This window comes from Pipistrellus kuhlii, unplaced genomic scaffold (assembly GCF_014108245.1).
Source record: "Pipistrellus kuhlii isolate mPipKuh1 unplaced genomic scaffold, mPipKuh1.p scaffold_m20_p_3, whole genome shotgun sequence".
NCBI lineage: Eukaryota > Metazoa > Chordata > Mammalia > Chiroptera > Vespertilionidae > Pipistrellus > Pipistrellus kuhlii.
The window spans coordinates 86,012,161-86,031,118 of NW_023425529.1; the positions used below are offsets into that span (position 1 = coordinate 86,012,161).

The following is an 18,958-nucleotide window of genomic DNA, read 5'->3' on the forward strand; positions in this document are numbered from 1 at the left end:
CAAAATCAATAAAATATATTTTAAAAAAAAAAGAAGCAGCAGCAGCATTCAACATATATATATTATTATCCAAATAATGTTTATTGTAATGTGCTTACAACAGGACCCTAATTAGAAGATAAGTTAGATTCTTCAAAAGTATGAACTTGCCGAAACCAGTTTGGCTCAGTGGATAGAGCATCAGTCTGTGGACTGAAAGGTTCTGGGTTTGATTCCGGTCAAGGGCATGTACCTTGGTTGCATACACATCCCCAGTAAGTGGGTGTGCAAGAGGCAGCTGATTGATGATTCTCTCTTATCAGTGTTTCTAACTCTCTATCCCTCTCTCTTCCTCTCAGTAAAAAGTCAATAATATATATATATATATATATATATATATATTTTTTTTTTTTTTTTTTTAAGTATGAACTTATTTATTCTACAGAATAATAATAGTGATAGATCAATAGTCATGATTTAGGGGAATTATTCTTCCCCACCCCCCAATTCACTGCTACTCAGTGTAGTCTAAAGTGACTTGCACTACCAATACTGCTGAAATTCTAGAGATAAATCTCATTTGCAGCTTTGTTTGTTTTAACTGTAATGATCTGTCTAGAGTGCACCCATCTGAAAGCTCAGCTATGATTCCCATTAAAATCATGGTTGAGTATTTTAAATAGCAAATCCATGCTTTCCTTTTCAACTCTAAAAATAAAATTGTGCTTTCATTAAAATATCAGATTACTAAAATTTAAATTTTACCATCCCAAGCATTTTAAAATATGTTTTGTCCTCTATTTATGTCACCTCCCATGTCTAAGGCTCAGTATGTCTGTTAGTTCCTTGTTTTTCAAAATGTGGTCCTAGTCCAGTAGATTAGAATAGTCTGGAAACTTGTTGAAAACACAGAACTTTGCGCTCATGCTCAAGTAGACCAGCAGGAGCTCTGGGAGTAGGGTCTAGCAATTTGTTTTAAGAAGTGCTCCAGGGATGATTCTGTTTACACTAATAAAAGAGTAAGATGCAAATTGACTGTACCTTTGTGACGCTCACCAGCCAATCAGGAGTGGGTATGCAAATTAACCCAACAAAGATGGCAGGTTAATTTGCATACACAGGCACTGAGCAGCTGGGGGAGGTATGTTTGAGTAATTGCCATGGTGACAACACAGGCGTTCCACACTGTTCTGGGCCTCTGGGCAGCGTGAGAAGGTGGAAAGGCAGCTCTGGGCCTGATCAAAAAGGTGGCTCTGGCAGAGCAAAGGCGGTGCTGGGAGCCAGGGGAAGGAAGTTCCGTTCTTGAACAAATCTTAATGCATCGGGCCTCTGGTTGTGCTATAACATCCGAAAACTTCCATCAGAGACTATAAATAAAGAGATCACTATTTAGATAACCTCTTAAATCACATATTAAAATAAGATATTCTAGTTCATAGAGCCTTTAGTAAACTATGTTTTAACCAAAAAAAATACTGAGTTTTTACATTAATGTGACATTTCTGTATGTAGGGAAGATGATGATGGTGATAACAACTAACACTTATATAATGCTTCCTTTGTGCCAGACACCATTTAATTGCTTTCCATATATTAAAGAGAAAAAAATCAACATGACATAGAAAAATGTTAGTTACATGCAAACAAGCGGTTAGAATAAGATGGAACTTGGAGACATTGTGAAAATAAGTCTACCTTTCATCTAGCCCAATATTCCACCTTTCTGTGCCAATCCACCCAGCAGGATGAGCTTTGTTTCACACAGAGGTACTTCTTGCAAAGTGAGCACCAGATGTTGCTCTTCACTTTCTTGCATGGATTGTCTTTGTAAGGCACTCCAGGATTTTGCTTGTTGTACCTGAAGTGCTTTTCCATGCACACAACACAGATATGATTGGGCAATGTCTCGGGGGGAATCTCTGGAAAATGATTGCCTGGGATCATCCATTGAGTACAGGGTTCCTTTTGTGGGTGGCAGTGGGCTGATGTCCTGTATCCACCAATAAGTTGCAGGCACAGTTTCTGAATATATCTGGTGAAATTAACTGGCTTTTTTGAAGCATACAAGATACAAGAATTATAACTGACCCACGTAAAATATTTTATGAGAAGCCATTAGGGCCAGCGGTCATTTGGTCATTGTTGTCACAGCCACCCATATATTTATTATAGTCCTTCACCAGCTGTGGCATCTGTATTTCTTGCATACCTAGCAAGTTTTTTTTTACACTTTCCAGGGACTTAGGAAACTGCTTCCTGTTTGCTGCAGGGTTCCCACAATTCCTGTGTGTAATTCTGACAGTGCATATTTAGCAAGGGTTACAGAATTGTTGAACCGGTCCATGACAAGCACATGAGATTTATTTTCCATTGCACATGAGGTCAGGAGACGAACGACTGTATTTCTTACTGCGCCCAAGTCTTATAGGCATTGGTGCAGCACCAGTGTAGATTTCTGCATTCAAAATGTAGCCAGTCTCACCTTCACAGAGAGAAAAGACTTGATGCCCCACTTTGTGGGCTTATTTATCCTTGATATACTGCTTGATGGCCAAGTGGTTTTTTGTCTGGATCATCCCTTCATCTAGGCTCAAATGTTGCTTTGGCAGATAGAAGTGGAGAAACTTGGGGAGCAGACTTTCCAAGAAAGGCCTAACTCTATATATTCTGTCTGTCTTATGGATATCAGTGTCTTCCTCATCAATTATGTGTAAAAAACTCCAAAGGGCCAAGTATCTGTCTTGAGTCATAACATTTTGAAATCTGGGAATAAATCCAATAAAGTCAGAGCCCTCATTTGTCCAATAATCCGATAGCTGGGCTTTATACATAAGTATTCCATATAGATCCTCAGTCCAAGAAAAGCCTTCATTTCTCCTTGATGTTTTTGGCATTGTAGGAGTTGAGCTTTGCTCTATGCAGTTGGTGGGCCCGGAGATTGGTTTTCTCTGTCAAAGTTTGCCAGAAAGTATCCTCCAAAAACAAGGATAAAAAGTCAATCGTTTCACTCTCCTCTGTGATAGATCCAGGAATGTTCACTGGGCCTTTTCCATCCTCAGTGAAATTCAGATCTGTATTTGGTGATACAGAATTCCTTGTCCAACCTTCATCACCACCTAGATCTCCCCTATCAACTATTTGAAGGACACGGCCCCCTTTCTCTTACTATCCATCTAGCTCTAGATCTATAAGGTTCAAGATTCTCCTCATCACTCGATCTCTCCCTGTCTATGTCACTTGAACTGGAAACGTATTCTTGATGAAATTCTGATTCCTCAGAGTCTGAATCAACTAAAGTATCGATCACCTGTGGACTGTGATAAGCCTAGACCTACTTCGCTTTCCTGTTGAAGTGTTTGGTTCATCAGCCGCTCGTTTCATTGTTAATTTTCAGAAATTTTTCACGTCAAACCACACAAAGTCAATTCAAACACATGGGGCCAGACATTTGCAATGGCTAACCAAGAGGTTTGACCACGATTGGTTGGTTATTTTTAGTTTGTGACGAGTACCGAAAAATCGGTACAGTGGTCTGGTAGGGTTAACTCATTAAATCCTGAAAACAAACCTGTGATAATAGGTACCAGTTTTAGTCTCCTTTTGTCAAATGAGGTTACAAAGTGGTTAACTAATTTGTCCAAAGTCACTCAACCAAAAAATGTCTAGTGAGGATTTTAACCCAAGCAGCCTCTTTCCAGAATCTCTTCTGTACTTAACTACACCTCTGTACTTTCCAAGTTCCATATCAATCACCATATTTATTTAGATGGTACAGCACTGTCCGGGAGAACTTTGTGATGAGCTGTGCTGCAGTAAGGATAGCCCTAGCAACATGGAGCTGTTGAGCTCGAGAAATGACCTGATATGACTGAGAAATTGATTTTTTAAATATAGTTAATTTAGATTTAAATCTAAATAACTGCATGTAGTATCATATTGTTTGTCTTAGAACTTTTTTAATCCTGTCCTGAATTGGATAATTTAGATAATGTAGGAAGAAGATTATTGGTTTAGAGCACATGTGTCAAACACAAGGCCCTCGGGCCAAATCCGTCCCGCCAGGCCTTGCAATGTGGCCCGCACCGCACTGTCATCACTGCACTCCGCTGCATTTCCATCACAATGACAGTTTATGACTGTTCAGTAAACCATTCGGCCCGAGATTTAGGCTGGATTTTAGATTTTGGCCCCTTCTCTGATTGAGTTCGACACCCCTAGGTTTAGAGTAAAAAGATATAAGTTTAATTACATCTTATAGGAGAATCACATGAGATAATGAATATTACCCTGTTTCCCCAAAAATAAGACAGTGTCTTATATTAATTTTTGCTCCCAAAGATGCGCTAGGTCTTATTTTCAGGGGATGTTTTATTTTTCCATGAAGAAGAATACGGTACACATTTATTGTTAAATGAAAATAAAGGAAATTTATTACCTGTATACGGTACAGTAGTACAATAGTTGTCAACACAAACCAGACAAACTGAATCCTACAGTATCAAGAATTTACTCATTTATTCAATGACAATCATGTCATCATCTTCTGGAACATCATCATAACAATCCAATTCCTGAATTTCCTGGTGAATTTCTTGTGACTCCATTTCTTTCAGAATCAGTGGACCAAATCTCTTATGTTTAGCCTAGGGGGGCCTTATTTTTGGGGGGATGCCTTATATTTCACTCAGAAGGAAACCTGTAAGTAGGTCTTATTTTCGGAAGATGTCTTATTTTCGGGGAAACACGGTAGAATAACCAAAATGTGAATTACTACATTAAATTTAATAATTTTATCTTAATTTGGAGGAATAAATGCCCTCCAAATCATGGTGTTATTCATCAAAAAACATATACCTCCCACATGTGTGTCAAGGGTTATAACTAGGAAAAGTAATGCAGTAATGTTTTTATGACTTATGGTTTCAGCTTCAGAAGTTGCTTACCATGGACCCAATAAAGCGAATTACCTCAGAACAGGCTATGCAGGATCCCTATTTCTTAGAAGACCCACTTCCTACATCAGAGTAAGTGATCAATTTGTTAACTCACCAGCATGGTAAAATTGGGGGAGGCCTATTTTCTTTCAGTTGTCAACTCCAAGTTGCCACTCCTTTGATCCAGAGTCCCAATGAAATCCTATGACAAGCAAAGCCTGAGCTCTGATAACTGAGTGTCAGGGGTTTATGGTGGAGAGTGTTCCTATTTCTCGGTTGCTTTAGGAAACATTCTAGCGTTGGTTTCGGCAGTCATCAGTTGTTGGGTGAGGTTGGTTACCCAAGTGGCGCTCACTCACTCACTGAGATTGCTTTCTCCTACTGTTTGTGCACCAATTACAAATCCCATCCCCATGAGTCTGTGCTCCCTAGGCCAGCTTTCACTTAAATATGCTAGGGAGGGTACAAAACATTTGTGCTTGAATTGTGACATCTTGTCTGAATCTACATTTTGGTTGTAGTAATAAAAGAGTAATGCTAGGATTAAAAAAACAGTTGAGTCATCCTAGATGATTATTGATTATTTTTATGCAATGAAAGGCACTTAAATGACCTGCTGTGATGTCACTGATGAGAAAAAAAGATTCATTTTGTCCACTTGTATGAAAGCTTTTATATTATAAATAGGGAGACAAAGTCCATCTTAAAATGAATGCCACTTAAATGAAGCATTTGGAATATTGATTAATATACCAGAAGTCTTTTTTTTTCCTTTGTGATCAGTGTTTTTGCCGGTTGTCAAATCCCTTACCCAAAACGAGAATTTTTAACAGAAGAAGAACCTGATGATAAAGGAGACAAAGTAAGTATTAAGTATAGTTGGCAGCTTCTTGTTTTAGTGCTACCACAACATTTTCAGGTTTGTGTGTATTGTGTTCTCCTTCTGAGTTGAACTTTATTTTTCCGTTTAACCAATTGAGAAGAACCAGCAGCAGCAACAGGGCAATAACCACACTAATGGAACTGGTCACCCAGGGAATCAAGAGAGCAGTCATACACAGGGACCCCCGTTGAAAAAAGTGAGAGTTGTTCCTCCTACCACTACCTCAGGTGGACTGATCATGACCTCAGACTATCAGGTATTTTGAAATTATTTTGTATTGACCTGCCATGTCAGTATTTGCATTGGTTTGGGACCACTGGAAAATGTGATGTAATTAAGAAAAGGCCTTTGTGTACCTGGGGAATTACATTGACAGGAAGTGTTACTGGCATGGAAAAGTGCTGACAGTGATACAGTAGAGGGAGTTTAGGCTTTGGAACTAGACAGAGTTGGAATAATTGAATTTAAATTATGCCATTTATTAACCGTGTGACCTTGAGCAAGTAATATACTATTTCCTGGCTTTAGTTTTTCATCTGTTAAATGAGACTGGCAAATAACTTGCAGTTGTTGTAGGAGAAGACATGATAAATCTTAGCACCTTATAGTAGGAGCTCGATAAATGGTATGTTATTATGAAACAACAGTATACCATAGTGATTAAGAAGAACACAGGCTTTCACATCCTAGCTCAGGCACTGACTTTTGGGCAAACTTGAGTGATTCAAATGTTCTCAGTTTCCTTCTCTGTAGAATATGAATAAAGGTAGCTGTGAGGTTATAATAAGGGTAAATGAGAGAGCATAGGGAAGCTAAGGACCATATGTATGTAAGGCTAGCCTGACATAAGTGCTTAAAAATTACATGGATCACTTGTATCTTTTTTATTATCACATCATTAAAATTCTTAGTAGCATTTATGGTACCCAGTAAGCACTTAACAGTTGTGATGGTGCTGTTGTTGAATATAATAATAAGAGCTTGTCTGTGTGCCAGGAACTGTACTTAGGATGAAGCATGCATTATTTTCTGTCATTTCAGAAAACAGAGGCTTGTAGAGACTAACTAACTTGCATGTGTGCATCCAGAGAGCTGGTAGTGGACCCAGGACTCCACTCAGATCTAACTATAAGGCTGCTGCATTGCCTACTTGTGGATCCTGTCAAATAACATTGCCACTTCTTTTACAGAAAGACCTGTTTTAAAAATTGTATACCACTTCCCTGCTTATTCTAACCATATTCCCAAATAACCTAGGTTTCAATGTGGGAAGGATGCTAACACTTTGACTGATTAGAATTATTTACCTACTAAAAGAGAAAAAGATCTTGTTAAACTGATAAGGTTCCCAGAGCCTGCTACTGTAATTTAAGAATTAGATATTGACTCTTTGCTTTGGATAAGGAGAGGTCCAGCAAGTCTAACTAGGAAATCAAGGGCAGACATCTGACTGGGAGGCACGGCCCCCTCTTGGCTCCAGAGCGTGTTTGCACACTAAGGTGATGGCACAGAGCAGTGCTCTGCCCTCTGCCATTGGAACCAAGCAAAGGCTGCTGCTTTCTCTTTTGCTATTGTTAGTCTTTTTTTGTGGGTGGTTTCAGAAACAACTTCTCCACTCTTTTTAAAATGCCATTTTTGCTAGGATTGGCAGAATTTAAAATTGTATGACTTATTAAGTAGGCTTTGAAAGAAGAAAGTAATAAATTATGGTTAATCTTTTATACTGCTTGTCTTGGGAGCTAATAGAACGAGAGAGATGCAGGAATGTGAGTAATATCATAACATCAGACTCAGAGTACTCTAAACTCCACCAATGTTCCTTCCTTTTGTGCTGTTTTAGAACTGAGGAAACCACTCTTACATTTCAGTGATTTTACTTTTGTATGTACCTTGTAGCAGAAAGTAAGATTCATTAGTTTAAAGGGCATAAAAATATTTAATGCCAAAGAAAATGTTTCTGTGTATCTTTTCTTAACATACTCATTTTTACTCTTTAATCATTTGTGTGTGTGTGTGTTGGGAAGGTTTCTACTAAAGAGACTAGCATGTAAGTTGCTTTGGTTTACTTAATACATATATATCATTAAGTTTTTTATATAAATCTCTCAAACAAATTAGTTATTACTTATCAAGTAGATATAAAACAGCATAAAAAGGGAGTTACAGCTGCAGAAAAAATGAACTCTACAGCATAACAATAGACTCAGCTCAGTATTCTTTACTAGCAATTCTTCTGACCTTCATACAGAGAAAGTGGTATTAAAAGATCTGGGGGTTTTGCCATTTTAATTGTAAAGGCTAGTGCATGGCACAAGACTCTTAAATTCTTAATGCCTTGAAATAAATGACATCTCGAACACACATGATCAGCCATGCTGGCTTGGGATATAACCAACTCATAGAAACACATGGATTACACCTCTCCCTCAATCTCTTTCCAGCGTTCCAATCCACATGCTGCCTATCCCAATCCTGGACCAAGCACATCACAGCCACAGAGCAGCATGGGCTACTCAGCTACCTCCCAGCAGCCTCCACAGTACTCGCACCAGACACACCGGTACTGAGCTGCGTTGGAACATTGTCAATGCACTGTTGTTAAAGCTGCGGACTAACTGCAGCTCTCTGCGGGAACCTGGTGAGGGCCATGAGAATGTACTGTACAACCACATATTCAACATGTCCAGTAGCCAAGTTCCACCACTTTTCACAGACTGAGGTAGTGGCTTCCAAATTGTACCTGTTTTGGGGTTAGACTTGAACAGAAAGTGCTAGCACACTTTGTGTTGTGGATTTGCTACTTCCATAGTTTACGTGACACGGTTCAGACTGACCAGTGCGTTTTTTCAGTGACAGTCTGTAGCAGGTGAAGCTGTGAAATGTGCTAGGGGCGAGCATTTGTTGTTGTATGTGGTGAATTCTTTCAGTGTAATATTATCTGACCAATCGTACACACACAAAAAGTTTAACTGGTACTTGAAACATACAGTATGTGTTAACTCAACAAAATAACTGAGACTCAAAATGAGATTATTTTGGTACACCTTTCATCATAGTGTCTTATCAGTGGGTTGATTCATTTTCTACATTAATCAGTGTTTTTTGATCAAGATTCTATTGCTTGGGTATTTTTGAAAGTACAAAAAGTCACATAGTTTTTCCAGAAAGGTTTCAAAACTCCCAAAGATTAATTTCCCACTTATAAGTTTGTTTTTATTTTCAATCTATGACTTGACTGGTATTAAAGCTGCTATTTGATAGTAATTAAATATATTGTCATTGATATAAACCTGTTTGGTTCAGCAAACAAACTAAAATGATTGTCATAGACAGTGTTTTATTTTTCCTGTTAGTGTTACTGATTTGTGAGCATGCTTTAAGATGAAAAAGCATGAATGGTAACTTCCTTAAAAAGGTGCGGCATCCAATTCAGATATTTTGTCCTGATTTTAAAGCTGGTTGGTGTAGTGCTATTAAAGTTTTATTCAGTTTGTTTTCTTTTTTAAATCCTGTTCGCACGTTGTTTAGGGTGCCCTTACTTCAGCAAAGGAGAAGGAGTAGGAGAGCCTTAGAATTTTTGAGGAAAAATAAACCCTATAACATACAATGTACTGTATCAAACTATTTTACATGAATGACACAAGTATTCTGAATTTAAAAAAATTGAACATTGTTAAAAACACGGTGTTATGTAATAAATTTATTTTTCATAAATCAAAATATGGAGTCAGCTGTATTTTTATATGACAAAATACGTTTTATTTTACTTTAAAATGGGTCTTAACAAGTGGCCTCTAAGTCAATCTCCAGTTTTCATTAATATCTATGTATTCTGCCTCCATCTTAGAGTAATGATGTTCGATGTAGATGTGGATTCCTTTCTGTTACACTCGGCACTGTAGTACTCCAAGATGAAATAGATAGCTTTCTAATTGAAAGAAGTTATGATGTGCCTTTCATTTCTAAAATAATGCCTTAACCTTTGAGACCAGTTTGACTATTTTAACCCAAATAATATTTTCCCTCCCTCCTCCTGCACAAAATATAAAAGATGAAACAATTAACATTTTTCTTTAAATTCAACTCATTCATATAAAAACATTCCAAAACAATTAAGAACTGAGGAATACCAACACTAATAAGGCCTGACCATAGAAAAACTCATCAAACTGTACACTTTAAATTGGCAATTTGTATTGTATGTAATTTATGCCTTAAAGTTGATTTGTTTAAAATCTAATAGGAGTAAAACACATAGCGCATGCCTAGCATATAAGCATTTGTTAAATGTTACCTATTATTAGTGTTCTCTCTCCATGGGAATGTCATTTTTTCCTTAAGGCTTAAAATATGGCCTAGTTCTAGCAGGTAAGTTATTCTTTCTAAGTCATTTCATGGCCAAACATTTCCTAGCCACTCATAAATCAACTTCAAGCTTTTACATGAGTATAAGCCGAGTGCTACAATATTGATAGTCCCAGGGCTAAAATATTTAAAAGTACCTCTGAATTCAGTAATCTTTATTAAGTTTTTTCTTTTAAATGGTTAGGGGCTCCTGCTTCTCAAAAATGTTACTGAGCAATTAATACTCTGTACAATATTCATCTCACCTGGGCACAGCTATGAAGTTTCTCATAAACTGAAAATATTATTTAAAGGAGCGATAGAATTGATTTTATGAGGTATCTACTAAGTACTTGGTATATTAATATATTTAATAGTAAGCCTTGTGGTCAGACTGAGCTTAAACAAATCGCAATCTCTATCCTCAAATGCTCAAGAAACTTAATTTAGTTGAGTCAGGATCCACACATGGGAAACAGCAATGAAAGAAAGCCATTACTGGATCGGGCACGAAGTAGAAGATTAAGAACCATAACTGTTTCTCTTTTGAGCAGACAAAATAGTACGCTGGGGGAGGTTTCCCGGGGTGGGGGTTGGTGTGGAGCCTCAGGAAGAACATAGGCTTTTGGGTCGTGGCCCCACCAGTTACTTAATGGCAGTTCTTGGTCAGGTCATTCCACTTCAAGCCCCTGTAAATTATAACTGTGGTAGTAACTGTGGTGCTCTCACTGACTCACAGAAATACTGAAAGGCACTGTGTAAAGCAAGCTATCTGATGAGTTGCGTATTAACTTTATTATCTCAGCTGGACTTGAAAGTAACACTGAATACCTAGCACATGTTATGCACTATGTGACACATTTTACACATATTATTCCTTATAAATACCTGTGAGTTAAGAATTATTTTTCCCATTTTACAAATGAGAAAAATGAAGTTCGGAGAGAGATACCCTGTTCAAACTCAGTCAGCCATGTGGTAAAGACAAATCTGCATTTGCTCAGCTTCCAGGTCCCAGAGGAAAGCGTAAGCCTGGGATAGTCATGCAGAGTGCAGTGACCCTCTGTCCAGAGCACAAGATGTGTCCTGGTTAACAAAAGCTGAGGATGAAATTGTTAAGCTGTGGGCTGCCAGTGAGGTCTGTTCTTTATACAAATAAACTCACTTGTAGGTGTGTTTGCCCACTTAAATAACAAACTACAAAAATAATTTGTGTTTTACTAGTTACTGATAATGTCTTTTGAAAGCATACTGGACAGAACTAACGGATTTAAAAACATGCTCATTTAATAGGCCCTAAAATCAACTTGATTAATATGTAGTAATTGCTTTTCCAGTTCAGTTACTTCACTGGTAGAAAGTATCTTCACTAATAAAAGAGTAATATGCAAATTGGTTATGACGCCCTCACAGTGAAGACCGAACAGCAGGCTGCATGGGGCGACCAGGCCAGCACAGGGGGTTAGTGAGGGATGACCAAACAACTAAACAGCAGGCTGCATGGGGCGAGGCCAGCGCGCGCGGGGGCGGGTGGGGAGACAGTGATGGACAACCAGGCTGTTGGGGGGGTAGGTGGGGGGCAGTGAGGAGCAACCAGCCAGCAGAGGTGGGCAGTGAGGGGCAAACAGGCCGGCATTGGGGGGGAGCATTTGGGGACAATCAGACAAACAGGCAGATGAGCAGTTAGGAGACAGCAGTCCCATATTGTGAGAGGGATGTCTCACTGCCGGTTTAGGCTCGATTCCAGCAGTCGAACATCCCCCAAGGGGTCCCAGATTGGAAAGGGGGCTGAGGGGACACCCTCCCCCTTGCATGAATTTCATGCACTGGGCCTCTAGTGCAATATATAAGTAAAAGTAGACAACTAACAATGCTCTCTGATTTAATTAAAAGCTTTTATTATGCCACATAATACTGAACTCTTCCAAGTTCATTTTTACTTCTTCCAGCCACTGCTACAGTGACAAAAACATGGACTGTTTGGGGAGGTGCTTTGCCTGGGGCCCTCGTCAAGTATGTGTCCCTGCCATAGAGCTCGGATCCTTCAGTGCAGAATGCCATTGGATCCACTCTGAATTCAGAAAATCACAACGGGGATATGAGGAGGAGCGAAGGCCCCTGTAGGGTCATCCTTGACCAGTGTTTTAAAGGAGTCAAAAGGTAGATGCTTCCTCCTTCTATTTCCAAAGCAGAACAGTTTGGAGCTGCCTTTCATAAGACTTTTTAGAAGGTCTTACCAGAGGGAGCACCAGTTGTCCCGTGTCAGCCGATAGAACAATGCATCCTTGTACTGGTTTTCATTCCTTCCTCTCTTGCTCTCTCCCTTATCTCTCATTACTGCTACCTGAGATCAAACCACCTGCACACAATTCTTGGTCTCAGTTTCTGCTTTGGAGGAGGATGAAATCCAGACTTTTAAAGTTTGCTTTTAAATGGATCTTCTAAAGCAATTGGTCCCTGGCCAGGTGGCTCAGTTGGTTAGAACATCATCCTGTACACCAAAAGGTTACAGGATCACTTCCCGGTCAGGGCATGTACCTAGGTTGTGGTTTGATCATTGTTTAGGGTTGGGGATTAGGAGACAATCGATGGATGTTTCTTCCCCCCACTTCCTCTCTTAAAAAAAAAATCATTAAAAATGCATATCCTGGGATGAGGATTAAAAAAATAGTTTTCGTAAAATACTCATTGCTAGTGGAAAGTGGATGGTACTAACTGCTTTGCAGCAGCATCCATCAAAATCACTAAGGTTTTCCCTGTGGTAATTTGGGATGAGCTACAGGTGGAAAGTGAATCATTGGATTATGAAAAAGCTGAGGGTACTTGAGTGTATTGAAACAATGGTATATAAAATAGTGTGGGATTGGCTCACTATTGTTAACTGCTTTGGAAAAGTTAAAATGACAAGCTCAGGTTAGCCAATTACCAATCCAAGACAGGCTGTTAAGGTCAGAGAGTCAGAGTGAATGGTTGACTAATGCAAATTTAATGTAAACTGAATCAAGTAATAGCCCTAGGTGCACCTGCTTTGCTACATGTTTTATCTTTATTAGAACAGATCAACATAGCCTCTGGCACTTCATATGTGGCTTTTGAAATGGCAAACACATTATTCTCCATCCATAAAGAAGATAAAAAACATTTGATGTTTACCTGGGAAAGACAATAGTACAGTCTTCCTCTTGCCCCAGAGCTACATTTACTTTGTTATAATACAATCTGCAGGAGGATTTGAGAGGGCAGGGCGGGGCGAGGATGAGCTCCTGACTCCACTGTGGGGCCGGGCGGAGTTATCCTCCATTTTGTAACTGGACTCAGCCCAATCAGGGTTAGCCGAGGCAGTGACATCACCACCGACCGGAGTAAAACCCCTGGACTGGGCAAAATTCGTGCTCTCTTCCGCCATGCTGCCGGCGTGAGCGAGACAGAGCCCATGCTAGCATGGAAAAGGCTCTTTTGTTTATTGCATCCGACTCAGCTCCCTGGTGGTCCTTGGGGATCACGAAGTCTGGGCGTAACAGATTATGTCAGGGAAAATTGGTGGAGTTGGGTGCTAATAGGAATCCAGTTCCACCTGGACAAGAAATGTTCTGGCAGAAACAGTCTGAAGTGATGATTCTGGAATGCTGGAGCTTATTGAACACTTAAAGCTTCTGGGGAACAGTGTGCCTGATAAATTGTAGTTTATTTCAGCAGTGTGTTGGTGTCTACCCACCTGCATCGTGTGGCAGATATTTGGGTACAGCAATCCACATTTTTGGCACAACTTGTTAGAGCCAAAATAGACAATAAGGACTTTTAAAATACTGGGGTTCTGTGTTTTTACTGTGGGTATTGCTTGTATCACTGAGTTATGAGCAAAGAGTCTGGATGCCCACATATCAGCCTCTACCAACTGAAGCAACTTTCAGGAGATTAAGGGAGGTGAAGCTGCATCTGTTTTTTGTTTGTTTTGTTCGTTTGGGGCAGGGGGTGAACATTCAAAAACAATTGTGTATATGGGAGAATTTAGGAAGCTATCATATATGCTCAGGAAAAGACAGGCTCGTATATTGCCTGAGAAGACCGTAAGCTTTCATCTTACCCTGATCCTTGGCAGAGATACCCTGTAACAATATTTTAAAAGTACAGAAACCTTGGGGAAGGTTTTTTTAGATTTTCCGTTTAAGATTCAAATATCCAATTTTCAAGAACAACAACAAAAACCACAAGGCATACAAAGAGAATCGGAGCGTGCCCCGTTCAAAATAATAAAATGATACAAAATGTGAGCAAAGAAGCTCAGGCATTGGACTTACTAAAAGTCTTTAAAAGTCCTGCTCAAGGAGCTAAAAGAAGACATAAAGACAGAAAACAATGAATAAAATTAAGATACCAATAAAGAGATAAATTATAAAAAGGACAAAAAATTCTGGAGCTGAAAAGTACAATAACAAATTTAAAAATACACTAGGAGAGTTCAAAATTAGATTTGAGCAAGTAGCAGAAATAATCAGTAAACGTGAAGACAGGACAACTCTGGAGAACAGAAGTGGGGAAATGGAAAAAAGTGAGTAAAGTCTAAAGGAACTATGGCACAATACATATATATTGTGGGAATCTCAAAAAGAGGAGAGAGAGAAAGGGGCAAAGATATTTGGACACGTTAATAGCTGAAAACTTCCCAAATTTATACCTTAAAGGGCTAGAAAAAAAGAAAAAAAAATAGCTCAAATATAGCAAAAAGAAATTATACTGATTATATCAGAGATAAACAAAATAGAGACTGGAAAAACAATAGATACATAGATAAACATCAATGAATCCCAAAGTTGGTTGTTTGAAAAGGTGAGCAGAATTAACAAACTAGCTAGACCTCCAAAAACAAAAAGAAGAAGAAGAAGAAGAAGCAGCAGCAGCAGCAGCAAATAACCGAAGTCAGAATTGAAAGTAGCATTACTATGGACCTTACAGAGATAAAAGGGATTATAGAAAAATGCTATGAGTAGTTGGACAATGATGAATTGAATAACCTAGAACAAATAGACAAATTACTTGACAAAAATTAACCTAATCTAAAATTTTTAAAAATCTCAACAGATCTACAAGAGATTGAATCATAACCAAAACCTTCTAACAAATTAATATCCTGGACCAGATTGCTTCACCAGTAAATTCTTTGAAAAATTTGGAGAAGAATTGACACCAAACTCTCAAACTCTTCCAAAAAAATTAAAGGGGAGAGGGGAATACTTCCAGAATCATTCTTTGAGTCCAGCATTACTCTGATGATAATGCCAGTTAAAAACATCACAAGAATATTACAAGCCAATATTCCTTATGGATATAGATGCAAATATCCTCAGCAAAATATTAGCAAATTAAATCTGATATCATATTAAAGGGTTTATTTATCATGACCAAATGGTATACATTCTAGAACAACTGTAAACCCACCCCTGTATGGAGCATGTTTACAACTGCTCTTTTAAAACCCTTGCCTGCAACTCCCATCATCTCTATCTTTTTTTAAATATACAATTTTATTGATTTCAAAGAGGAAGGGAGAGGGAGAGATAGAAACATCAATGATGAGAGAGAATCACTGATTGGCTGCCTCCTGCACACCCCACACTGGGGATTAAGCCTGCAACCCAGGCGTGTGTCCTGACCTGGAATCAAACTGTGACCTCCTGGTTCATAGGTCAACACTCAACCACTGAGCCAAACTGCCCAGGCTCATCTCTGTTATTTTTAGATCTATGTCTGTTGATTTATTTTTCTCCCTCTATGGCTCATATTTTCCTCCTTCTTTGTATAACTGGTAATTTTTTTCAACTTTATTAAGGTAACATTGACTAATCAATTTGTAAGGTATTTAAAGTCACACTGTATGCTGATTTTATATGTACATTGTGAAAAGACTCCTCTCATCGAGTTAATTAACACATTCATCACTTCAAATATTTATCCTTTTGGGGTGAGAACATTTAAGTTCTGCTCTCTTAGCAATTTCAGTTACACAGTACAGTACTATGAATTGTAGTCACCATGTTATACATTAGGTCTTTTAACTGTATTCATTTTGTAGCTGAAAGTTGGTACCCTTTTACCAACTTCTTCCTATTTCCTCCTTCCCCCATTCCCTCAAAACCACTTTTCTACTCTGAGTTTTACTTTCTTTTTTTTAGGTTCCATATGTGATACCCTGCAGTATTTGTCTTTTTCTGTCTGACTTATTTCACTTGACACAGTGTTCTCAAGTTCTACCCATGTTGTCAAATATAGCAGGATTTCCTTGTTTCTCATAGATGAATATTTTATTATATATAATGAATATATATATATCTATATACTAGTTGTACCGGTTAATAAAAGCTGATTTTGTAATCAAATAAAAGATGATAATTTCAAGAGAAACATCAAAAGTGCTTTATTCAAAGTAATGTCCATAACTAGCTACACATCTTTCAGCTAATCTGAAAGGTACCATCCCAATAGAACTTTTCTTGTTTTGAGGCAAACCATTCAGAGATCCAATTTTCCACTTCCTCGTATGTTTTGAAGTGCTGCTTAGAAAGTGCATGTGCCATGGATCAAAACAAGGGATAATCTGAAGGAGCAAGGTCTGGTGAATACAGAGGGTGGGTAAATACTTCGCAGTTAAGATCTTTTAATGTGTCTTTAACTGGTTTTGAATTATGGTGTGTCATCATGAAGCAAAATTACTTTGCCGTGTCTTCTGGAACATTCTGGTCGTTTATGATCAAAGCAATGTTCAAATTGATTATTTGTTGTCGGTAGTGATCAGTATTAACGGTTTCACCTGGTTTTAGAACTTCATAATACACCACACCTTCCTGATCCCACCAAACACAGAGCATTATCTTCTTTCTGAAGCAATTTGGCCTTGCAGTCGATATTGATGGTTGACCTGGATCAACCTATGGATTTGTGCATTTGGGGTTCTCAAAATAAATCCACTTTTCATTACCAGTCACAATTTGATGCAAAAAAAAGACTTTCTTTTGTGCCGCGGAAGCAACATTTTACTGATGACTTTTCAATTTTCCATTTGTCTTTCCTTCAGTTGATGTGGCACCCATTTTTCTCTCTTTAAAATATTTCCCATTGGTTGTAAACCATTGGAGATTGTTTGCTGAGCAACATTTAATCTTTCTGCAAGTTGTTTGTGAGTTTCACAGGCATCTTCATCCACTAATGCTTGTAATTGTTGATCTTCAAACTTTTTCAGTTGACCTGGATGTTCTTTGTCTTTCACATCAAAATCATCATTTTTAAATTGTTTAAACCAGCGTTCACAAGTATCATGAGATGGAGCATGTTCACCATAAGCTTCCCAAAGTACTCAGCAGTACTTTTCTTCCAAATAAAGTAATGAATTAAATCTTCCCACAAATGCTCTTTTTATGGCATGAAAATCGACTTCTTTAAGTGTAAAAATTTCTATGATGCTAACACCTTCAGCAAATTTGACATATGAAGTTTTGAAGCTTGTTGTCATTAAAACAAAATAGCATACATATCGAATCGCATATATATCAACATATATAACATGTGTAACTCCAACTATTGAAAAAAAATGCACATTGTTAACCAGTGCACCTAATATATAAAAGGCTAATATGCTAAGTGTCCAACCGTCCAACCAGTCTCTGTGACACACTGACCACTAGAGAGCAGATGCTCAATGCAGGAACTGATAGGATATGCACAGAGAAATGGCACCATGGACCTGGTGCCCACAAAGCGACACTTGGCTTCCCCCATGTGGGACACAGGCCCCGCCACCACCCTGGAGTGACACCCCACTAAATTGCTGCTGAGACCCCATGGCACAAAATTCGGCCCACCACCCAGTCCAGCTCAGAAATGATGGCTGTGGGCACTGGGTAATGATATCACATAGCAACACCTAGCTTCCTCTCCCTAGTGACTAGCCTCCTTGCAGTTTCTTCAGCTCAGGAACATGACTTACTTTATAGCCAGGTGCAAACATTTCACAATTTAACCAAATGTCTGTGAAGCATTTTCCTATGCCTCGTCTCATTTGATCCTCACAGAAGTCGTGGAGTAAGTATATAGCAGACTCGGTGGAATCCTATTTTTTTTTTTTTTCCATTGGCCAAAAAACAGATTTAGAAACTTGACCTGACTGAAAAGAAGTAAGAAATGGTGGACCTTGAAAATTACTTCAGGTTTTCTCACTGCACAGAATATAGTCAAACACTGCTGCAGTTAAATATTTTACCATTCTCCCTGCAGGATCTACAGTGATAATCTGCTTCCTGTTGATATTTACTGCTGTGTCGCTAACTATTACCTGAAAGAGAAGTTGGGGTGCTTCACTGGGCTGGAAAAAGTTTAGCTAAATCAGAAAGCAGGTCTATTTAAGCAATTTTATTTTATATCTATAAAAGGCTAAGTTGACTCTCACATGCGTGATATATATAAAGCCCTTACTCTTGCCAGTTGCATGCATGTTTCCATCTGTCATTGTTGATAGTGAATTTGGTTGACACTTCTATTACAGAGAAAGGGTAAATAGCATTATTAAAGCATTTCTTCTAATTAATTTCCTTTCAATGTGCACTGGGCCTCTAGTGTTTGTGTGTGTGTGTGTGTGTGTGTGTGTGTGTATATATATATATATATCACATCTTTATCCATTCATCCATTGATGGATACTCAAAGTGTTTTTATAGTTTGGCATAGAAATGCTGTAATGAACATGGGAATGCAGCTATCTCTTTGAAAAAGTAATTTCATTTTTTTGAGAAATGTACCCAGAAGTGGAATAACTGGATCATATAGTAAT

General features: G+C 38.4%; 1 protein-coding gene across 9 annotated transcripts in view; it reads left to right on the forward strand.

Moving 5' to 3' along the window:
• The window catches only part of CDK8 (cyclin dependent kinase 8), a 152,111-nt gene extending 142,595 nt beyond the window's left edge, over positions 1-9,516 (forward strand). For 6 of the 9 annotated variants that reach the window (XM_036455180.2, XM_036455178.2, XM_036455179.2 and 3 more), the window contains 4 exons: positions 4,906-5,003; positions 5,697-5,775; positions 5,894-6,052; positions 8,238-9,516. In XM_036455180.2, coding sequence (XP_036311073.1) covers positions 4,906-5,003; positions 5,697-5,775; positions 5,894-6,052; positions 8,238-8,363 — 462 coding nt within the window. In that variant the 3' untranslated portion in view covers positions 8,364-9,516. The remainder of the gene's footprint in view (positions 1-4,905; positions 5,004-5,696; positions 5,776-5,893; positions 6,053-8,237) is intronic. The other 3 variants (XM_036455177.2, XM_036455181.2, XM_036455184.2) reach the window with 3 other exon arrangements.
• The last annotated feature ends 9,442 nt before the right edge of the window (positions 9,517-18,958 follow it).